Genomic DNA, 9205 nt, shown 5'->3' on the forward strand with positions numbered 1-9205 from the left:
ACTAATGGGGATCCCTAATAAACCCCAGGAGGAGTAGCTGCTGACTTGGCAGGAACTAATGGGGATCCCTAATAAATCCCAGGAGGAGTAGCTGCTGACTTGGCAGGAACTAATGGGGAGATAGGTTCCTCTCCTCCCTATGGTGGTGAGAGATGGAAGCTCCCTGTGGTGGTGAGAGATGGAAGCTCCCTATGGTGGTGAGAGATGGAAGCTCCCTATGGTGGTGAGAGATGGAAGCTCCCTATTGTGGTGAGATGGAAGCTCCCTATGGTGGTGAGCGATGGAAGCTCCCTGTGGTGGTGAGAGATGGAAGCTCCCTGTGGTGGTGAGAGATGGAAGCACCCTGTGGTGGTGAGAGATGGAAGCTCCCTATGGTGATGAGAGATGGAAGCTCCCTGTGGTGGTGAGATGGAAGCTCCCTATGGTGATGAGAGATGGAAGCTCAAGCTTGACTAAATATTTTGTTAAATAATGTAGGACTTGTTAAATCAAACTGTTTGGTTGTCTTACATTAAATGTTGTGTGTAACCTTAATTTTGTATTTATTTTTCTCTAAATCAGACAATGGTAACACAGCTATCTACTGTGTTAAGCTCCAATGGTAACACAGCTATCTACTGTGTTAAGCTCCAATGGTAACACAGCTATCTACTGTGTTAAGCTCCAATGGTAACACAGCTATCTACTGTGTTAAGCTCCAATGGTAACACAGCTATCTACTGTGTTAAGCTCCAATGGTATACTATGTAATTGAGTGGATGTGTTGGCTATGAAAACATCAACAAGTGGGTGAACCAATGAACTACTGGACTAGACAATGCCCGCACACAGACAGTCCTCACAGGTCCTCCTTTGTACCCTGATCCTATGAGCCAACCAGGTGAGAGCAGAGTTTCTCTCCCATAACAGACAGTAGTTACCCAACACCCAGCGCTATTGTCTGTCTCATACTTCACCATCAAAGCTGAGAAAAAGAAAGGTCACCTCTCTGCCTCGGATACTACTCCAACCGTACAGGATTTTCATTTGTTTTAGGACATTGTATGGGGACATGGACTCATCTCCAACTTAGACCATTTCTGAGGTCTGAAAATATCAGAGAAAAGTAGATTTGGTAGTCAACTGTCACTAAGGTTTCTTTGTCAGGAGGACTCTGAGATTTGGGAGTCAACTATCACTACGGTTTCTTTGTCAGGAGGACTCTGAGATTTGGGAGTCAACTATCACTAAAGTTTCTTTGTCAGGAAGACTCTGAGAGTTCGTTTTGACCCTGATTGTTTCTCTGGACCCTTAACAACGGACGACGTGATGTTCCAGGGCGTGTCTGAGATCGCGGCGCTGTGCGCGGGACTGGTGGGTCTGATCGGAGCGGCCGCCGTCACCGGGATGCCCATGTGGAAGGTTACGGCCTTCATCGGAGAGAACATCATCGTCATGGAGACGCGCTGGGAGGGCCTGTGGATGAACTGCTATAGACAGGCCAACATCAGGATGCAGTGTAAAGTGTACGACTCTCTACTGTATCTCCCCGCAGACCTGCAGGTATGATTACTTTATGGCTGTGTCCCTAATTGCACACTTTTCCTTATGTAGTGCCTGTGGCACCCTATGGGCCCCGGCCAAAAGGAGTGCAGGGAATAGGGTGCCGTTTGGGACGAACAATATGAAATCATGTCAATCATGAACACATTTTAAAACCTATTTAGGTCAACTTTACTTTGTGTATTGTGGCGAATAAGGGCAGTAGCTCCTACCGGGTCTCGAACCCGGGTTCAGCGACTTTCAACCTTAGCCCGTTCCACCAAGCGATCGGAACGTCTTGAAGAGGTAGCTAGATAATGTGTTGATGTGCTACAGTATGTATTGGTCTTCTCTTCCACAGGCTGCCAGGGGCTTGATGTGCTGCTCTCTGGCTCTCTCAGGGATGGGTCTACTGGGGGCTCTAGCAGGGATGCGTTGTACCTCCTGCATCCAGGACAACGACCGCGTTAAGAGCCTCATCCTCATGGTGGCTGGAGGCATGCAGTTACTGGCCTCTATCTGTGTGTTCATCCCAGTCTCCTGGACGGCTCACGCCATAATCCGTGACTTCTATAACCCTTTGCTGATCGACGCCCAGCGCAGGGAGTTGGGAGAGGCTCTCTACATCGGTTGGGTGACCGGAGCCTTCCTACTGACCTCTGGGCTTCTCTTCCTCTGTCGCCGTGTCCACTCCAACAAAGCCTCGTTCGATATCTATCACCCAGCCAACAGGATCAACAAACCCACTCTGATGCACTACCATCCCATCTCCAGCATTCTTAGCGTGAGGGCTCACCGCCAGCCCGGTCTGAACCGCCAACAAAGTCACAGCTTCGATGCATACCAACACCACCAAGCTCCGATTCTTCATAACGTTCCTTATGGACAACAAGGGGTCGTCATGAACCCTCCAGCTGCTGTGTATGACTCCAGCTCGGTGGAGAACGTTGGGCCGTTGGTCTATCACCATGGCAACGGACGTCATGTTGACGGACACCATCCCTCCACCTCTAACAGCTCCAACTACGTCAGCAGCCTGTCCACTCTGGCTAACTCCCTATACATCAGCCAACAGACTCCGTACTCCTATAACCACCTGACCGCTCCGTATACCACATATACCGGTAGTCAACAGACAAATCCATACTCCTACAGTCATCCGGGAAACCTGTCCGTTTCACACAACTCCAGTTTTCAAGCCGTACCTCAGAATCCTGTTTTTATCGGGTATAAGGGCTCCAGAGTTCAACCATCGCAGTCTCACCACAGTGGAAGCAGTGTTGGTGTGTACATCTGAATAGACTGCAAAGAGACCAGTCATCGTCTGATACTCACTGTACCTTAACAAATAGTGTGAACAAAGAGTGTTCAGTGTATGGGACAGTCATAGCTGTGTAGAGTGTTCAGTGTTTGGGACAGTTATAGCTGTGTAGAGTGTTCAGTGTATGGGACAGTCATAGCTGTGTAGAGTGTTCAGTGTTTGGGACAGTTATAGCTTGTGTAGAGTGTTCAGTGTTTGAGACAATTATAGCTGTGTAGAGTGTTCAGTGTTTGGGACAGTTATAGCTGTGTAGAGTGTTCAGTGTTTGGGACAGTTATAGCTGTGTAGAGTGTTCAGTGTATGGGACAGTCATAGCTGTGTAGAGTGTTCAGTGTATGGGACAGTTATAGCTGTGTAGAGTGTTCAGTGTATGGGACAGTCATAGCTGTGTAGAGTGTTCAGTGTATGGGACAGTTATAGCTGTGTAGAGTGTTCAGTGTATGGGACAGTTATAGCTGTGTAGAGTGTTCAGTGTATGGGACAGTTATAGCTGTGTAGAGTGTTCAGTGTTTGGGACAGTTATAGCTGTGTAGAGTGTTCAGTGTATGGGACAGTTATAGCTGTGTAGAGTGTTCAGTGTATGGGACAGTTATAGCTGTGTAGAGTGTTCAGTGTATGGGACAGTTATAGCTGTGTAGAGTGGTCAGTGTATGGGACAGTTATAGCTGTGTAGAGTGTTCAGTGTATGGGACAGTTATAGCTGTGTAGAGTCTAGAAACTCTATTCTACATTCTTCTTCTGTAATGTGATTATTCATGTACCATTTGGGTGTGTTTGTCAGGCCGCTGCTGGCGGTTTTACATAGCCAGCTCTCCCTTTTGTCACCTTGACCTTACCTGTCATGTGACCTCAGTAAACAAAAAGTTTGGTTTCTCCAGTAAAGAACATCATGTTTGATTCTGCATACGGGAGAGCCACTTCAAAACGAGGTGATTTTCGTTGGAGCAGGTCAGGAGAGCATTTTTCGCTAACCTTTTTCATAAACTTAAACCTCAGTCTCCTAACCTGCTGTGTTTATTCTCCTAACCTGCTGTGTTTATTCTCCTAACCTGCTGCGTAGGTTCTCCTAACCTGCTGTGTTTATTCTCCTAACCTGCTGTGTTTATTCTCCTAACCTGCTGTGTTTATTCTCTTAACCTGCTGTGTTTATTCTCCTAACCTTCTGTGTTTATTCTCCTAACCTGCTGCGTAAGTTCTCCTAACCTGCTGCCTCTGATCTGGAGGATTCACTAAACAGAGAACATCCCTGGTCATCCCTACTGCCTCTGATCTGGAGGACTCACTAAACAGAGAACATCCCTGGTCATCCCTACTGCCTCTGATCTGGAGGACTCACTAAACAGAGAACATCCCTGGTCATCCCTACTGCCTCTGATCTGGAGGACTCACTAAACAGAGAACATCCCTGGTCATCCCTACTGCCTCTGATCTGGAGGACTCACTAAACAGAGAACATCCCTGGTCATCCCTACTGCCTCTGATCTGGAGGACTCACTAAACAGAGAACATCCCTGGTTATCCCTACTGCCTCTGATCTGGAGGACTCACTAAACACACACACTGTTTGTAAATTACATCTGAGTGTTGGCGTGTGCCCCTGGATATTCGTAAAATAAAAAAAAACAAGAAAATCATGCCTTCTGTTTTGCTTTATGTAAGGAATTTGTAATTATTTATACTTTTACTTTTGATACGTAAGTATATTTACAACCAAATACTTTTAGACTTTTACTTTGCTATTTTACTGGGTGACTTTCACAAATTATTTGTTTGTAAATGATGTCTGAGTGTTGAACTGTGCCCCTGCCTATCCGTAAATAAATAAAAAAACAAGAAAATCAAGTCGTCTGGTTTGCTTCATTTTTAGAAGTGTTATATGATTTATGCTTTTCCTTTTGATACTTATGTACATTTCAAACCAAATACTTTACTCTGCTGTTTTACTGGGTGACTTTCACTTTTACTTGAGTCATTTTCTTTTAAAGGTGTCTTTACTTATACTCAAGTATGAAAATTGGGTACTTTTCCTATGATGTAATTCTGTTACCGTAATTCCGTTACCGGATGTAAGCCCACTTCCCCTACTGTAGTTCAATAACCGAAATCAGTGTTTTCTAACTCAAGGTGTCATGGCAAGGCTGACACCGGATTCTTTCTGCAAATATCTTTGAATATTTATTCAGGGCAGATATTATTAATATTAATTCGATATTTTTGGAACACACGGTCGCATAAAAAAAAACTAAGACCAAAACTTTGCTCTTCCAGAAAATGTGTTTTTTGTGAAATGTTCGGTATAAATTGTTTTAAAAAATAAAATAAAAAGCCCTTGTGTATGGTTTGTTAAACTTTGAAATCAGTCTGGCGTACATTCTAAAGTGAACAAATCTGAGTCAAAGTGTCATTTCCTTACTGTGGAATTGCCCTTGACATTTTAGCTACATAAACCGTCTGTTTTCTCTGGTCAGACCAAGAATACATTCACCTCTTTAGGTTGTATTAGTCAGGAAATGGATTACGTCTAAAGGCACGTGATTGGGAGTCCTCGTAGGGCGGCGTACAATTGGCCGACGTAGGCCGTCATTATAAACATACAAATAAATGTTCTTAACTGACCTGCCTCGTTAAAACATACCGTTCTCCATTAGTAATGATACGTTGCATTGCAGTGGGGGACATGCCCATTCTGTTCTGTCTTTGGCTATTTTTCTACTGTTTTCTTGTCCCAGGTTCATCCTTTCTCAGTCGATAAACCCGAGGACGAACAGATAGCTTGTCTCCAGAGCGTTGACGAGTCCCAGTTTCATCCTTTCTCAGTCGATAAACCCGAGGACGAACAGATAGCTTGTCTCCAGAGCGTTGATGAGGGCCAGCCGTTTAGTCTGCCTGTTGAATTAGACACAGATCAGTCTAAAAAGGGACAGAACAGTTGTTTTTGTAAATACATACTGTAGATAGATACTGTCAACTGTTGTTAATGTAAACAGAGGTGACATTTAATCCGCGTCCCAAATCACACCCTATTCCCTATATAGGGATCTATGTCGGGAATAGAGTGTCATTTGAGACCCTTGCGATTCCGACTGCTTGTCTGGTTTCCCATTTGGAGTGAACATGGTGCTGTGTCCCAAATGGAACCCTTTTCCCTATATAGTGCACTACTTTTGACGGGCTCTGGTCAAACGTAGTGCACTATGTAGGGAATATGGGTGCCAGGTGGGACGGGAACACTGGGTTTTGTTTGACCCAAAACACACAGACCCCTATAGATCTAGCCCTGAGAGAAAACACAGCATGTCAGCAACACTATGTATGTCACCTACCTACAGTGGTGTAAAGTACTTAAGTCAAACTACTTTAAAAGTACTACTTAAGTCGTTTTTTTTGGGGGGGGGGGGGGGGGGTATCTGTACTTTACTATTTATATTTTTGACTATTTACATATTTTTATATCTTGAACTTTTACTCCGTTACATTCCTAAAGAAAATTATGCACTTTTTACTGCATACATTTTCCCTGACTACTAAAACTACTAAACTAGATATATACTAGATATATACTAGATATATACTAGATATATACTAGATATAACTAGATATATACTAGATATATACTAGATATATACTAGATATAACTAGATATATACTAGATATATACTAGATATATACTAGATATATACTAGATATATACTAGATATAACTAGATATATACTAGATATATACTAGATATATACTAGATATATACTAGATATATACTAGATATAACTAGATATATACTAGATATAACTAGATATATACTAGATATAACTAGATATATAATGCTTTGTCATCCCTACTGCCTCGGATCTGGTCGGATTCACGAAACACCAAATACTGTGTTTGGGAAAGGATGTCTGAGGGTTGGAATGTGCCCCTGTCTGTCCGTAATTCAAAATAATGTGGAAATCGTGCCGTCTGGGTTTACTCAATATCAGGAATTTGATGTGTAAGATGTACTTTTACTCAAGTATGACGTTTCAATACTTTTTCTACCACTGTACTTTTAAGTATATTTTAAAACCAGATACTTTTAGACTTTTCCTCAAGTGGTATTTTACTGGGAAACTTTTACTCACATGGTATTTTACTGGGAAACTTTCACTCAAGTGGTATTTTACTGGGAAACTTTTACTCAAGTGGTATTTTACTGGGAAACTTTTACTCAAGAGGTATTTTACTGGGAAACTTTTACTCGAGTGGTATTTTACTGGGAAACTTTTACTCGAGGTTTTTCACTGGGAAACTTTTACTGAAGTGGTATTTTACTGGGAAACTTTCACTCAAGTGGTATTTTACTGGGAAACTTTTACTCACGTGCTATTTTACTGGGAAACTTTTATTCAAGTGGTATTTTACTGGGAAACTTTTACTCAAGTGGTATTTTACTGGGAAACTTTTACTCAAGTGGTATTTTACTGCGAAACTTTCCCTCAATTGGTATTTTACTGGGAAACTTTCACTCAAGTGGTATTTTACTGGGAAACTTTTACTCAAGTGGTATTTTACTGGGAAACTTTCACTCAAGTGGTATTTTACTGGGAAACTTTTACTCACATGGTATTTTACTGGGAAACTTTTACTCAAGAGGTATTTTACTGGGAAACTTTTACTCAAGTGGTATTTTACTGGGAAACTTTCACTCAAGTGGTATTTTACTGGGAAACTTTTACTCAAGTGGTATTTTACTGGGAAACTTTCACTTTTACTCAAGTGGTATTTTACTGGGAAACTTTCACTTTTACTCAAGTGGTATTTTACTGGGAAACTTTTACTCAAGAGGTTTTTCACTGGGAAACTTTTACTCACGTGGTATTTTACTAGGAAACTTTTACTCAAGTGGTATTTTACTAGGAAACTTTTACTCAAGTAGTATTTTACTGGGAAACTTTAACTTTAACTCAAGTGATATTTTACTGGGAAACTTTCACTTTTACTCAAGTAGTATTTTACTGGGAAACTTTAACTTTAACTCAAGTGGTATTTTACTGGGAAACTTTTACTTGAGTCATTTTCTGTTTAGGCATCTTTACTTTAACGCAAGTATGACAAATAACTACTTTTCCCACCACTGCCTACCTAAGACCATGGTGTGGACCAGAGTTGTTATGATGAGATGAGAGATATCACTAACTGTACAATACACAGCCCGTCTCCTTTATGAGATGAGAGATACCACTAACTGTACAATACACAGCCCGTCTCCTTTATGAGATGAGAGATACCACAGCACCTGCAACGACTTGTGACAGTAGAGAGCCTCTCACATATTACAGTGTGTATCCCAAATGGCATAGAGACAATGTAACGTTAGTGACGGTGTAGAGACAATGTGACGGTGTAGAGACAATGTAACATTAGTGACGGTGTAGAGACAGGGTAATGTTAGTGACAGTGTAGAGACAGGGTAATGTTAGTGACAGTGTAGTGACAGGGTAATGTTAGTGACAGTGTAGAGACAGGGTAATGTTAGTGACAGTGTAGAGACAGGGTAATGTTAGTGACAGTGTAGAGACAGGGTAATGTTAGTGACAGTGTAGTGACAGGGTAATGTTAGTGACAGTGTAGAGACAGACAGGGTAATGTTAGTGACAGTGTAGAGACAGGTTAATGTTAGTGACAGTGTAGTGACATGGTAATGTTAGTGACAGTGTAGAGACAGTGTAATGTTAGTGACAGTGTAATGTTAGTGACAGTGTAGAGACAGGGTAATGTTAGTGACAGTGTAGAGACAGTGTACTGTTAGTGACAGTGTAGAGACAGTGTAATGTTAGTGACAGTGTAGACAGACAGGGTAATGTTAGTGACAGTGTAGTGACAGGGTAATGTTAGTGACAGTGTAGAGACAGGGTAATGTTAGTGACAGTGTAGAGACAGGGTAATGTTAGTGACAGTGTAGAGACAGTGTACTGTTAGTGACAGTGTAGAAACAGACAGTGTAATGTCAGTGACAGTGTAGAGGTGACAATGTAATGTTAGTGACAGTGTAGAGACGCTATAATGTTAGTGACAGTGTAGTGACAGGGTAATGTTAGTGACAGTGTAGAGACGCTATAATGTTAGTGACAGGGTAATGTTAGTGACAGTGTAGTGACAGACAGTGTAATGTTAGTGACAGTGCAGAGACAGTGTAATGTTAGTGACAATGTAGTGTCAGACAGTGTAATGTTAGTGACAGTGTAGAGACAGACAGTGTAATGTTAGTGATAGTGTAGAGACAGACAATGTAATGTTAGTGATGGTGTAGAAACCGACAGTGTAATGTTAGTGACGGTGTAGAGACAGACAATGTAATGTTAGTGATGGTGTAGAGACAGACAATGTAAT

At 42.0% G+C, this 9205-nt stretch overlaps 1 protein-coding gene across 1 annotated transcript; it reads left to right on the forward strand.

Moving 5' to 3' along the window:
* The first annotated feature begins 569 nt into the window (after positions 1-569).
* On the forward strand, positions 570-4114 carry LOC110503254 (claudin-8). Its single transcript, XM_021581624.2, has 2 exons — positions 570-1542; positions 1883-4114. Exons 1-2 carry the CDS (start codon positions 1309-1311, stop codon positions 2816-2818), a joined length of 1170 nt encoding a protein of 389 aa, XP_021437299.2. The 5' UTR covers positions 570-1308; the 3' UTR covers positions 2819-4114.
* Positions 4115-9205: the final 5091 nt, after the last annotated feature.

Source organism: Oncorhynchus mykiss, chromosome 24, assembly GCF_013265735.2.
Source record: "Oncorhynchus mykiss isolate Arlee chromosome 24, USDA_OmykA_1.1, whole genome shotgun sequence".
Classification (NCBI taxonomy): domain Eukaryota; kingdom Metazoa; phylum Chordata; class Actinopteri; order Salmoniformes; family Salmonidae; genus Oncorhynchus; species Oncorhynchus mykiss.

Coding starts and splice junctions, on each gene's coding strand:
- LOC110503254 (XM_021581624.2), top strand. CDS start 1,309: ATGTTCCAGGGCGTGTCTGAGATCGCGGCGCTGTGCGCGGGACTGGTG. Junction 1,543..1,882: donor ATCTCCCCGCAGACCTGCAG/GTATGATTACTT, acceptor TCTCTTCCACAG/GCTGCCAGGGGCTTGATGTG.